General features: G+C 82.8%; 1 protein-coding gene across 1 annotated transcript in view; it reads left to right on the plus strand.

The window, feature by feature from the left end:
* The first annotated feature begins 87 nt into the window (after positions 1-87).
* Positions 88-215, plus strand: part of ERP29 (endoplasmic reticulum protein 29) — a 4,792-nt gene continuing 4,664 nt past the window's right edge. Inside the window, exon 1 of the mRNA XM_010582273.1 lies at positions 88-96. Coding sequence (XP_010580575.1) covers positions 88-96 — 9 coding nt within the window. The remainder of the gene's footprint in view (positions 97-215) is intronic.

A 215-nucleotide genomic window follows, 5' to 3' on the forward strand; every position in this document is an offset into this window, starting at 1 on the left:
GGGGGGCCGGGGGCCCCGGGGGGCCGCGGGACCCCCCCCCCCCCCCCCCACAAACACCGGCGCGGGGCAGCGCTCGGGGCTCGCGGAATGGCCGAGGTGGCGGGCCCGCCGCGCCACAGCCAATAGGAGAGCGGCAGCCGCGGCGGCCAGCCAATCGGCGCGGTCCAAGTGGAGCCGTGCCGCCGGGGGCTCCCAGGGCAGCGCTGCGGCCGGGG

This window comes from Haliaeetus leucocephalus, unplaced genomic scaffold, assembly GCF_000737465.1.
Source record: "Haliaeetus leucocephalus isolate CR32 unplaced genomic scaffold, Haliaeetus_leucocephalus-4.0 Scaffold840, whole genome shotgun sequence".
NCBI classification, from domain to species: domain Eukaryota; kingdom Metazoa; phylum Chordata; class Aves; order Accipitriformes; family Accipitridae; genus Haliaeetus; species Haliaeetus leucocephalus.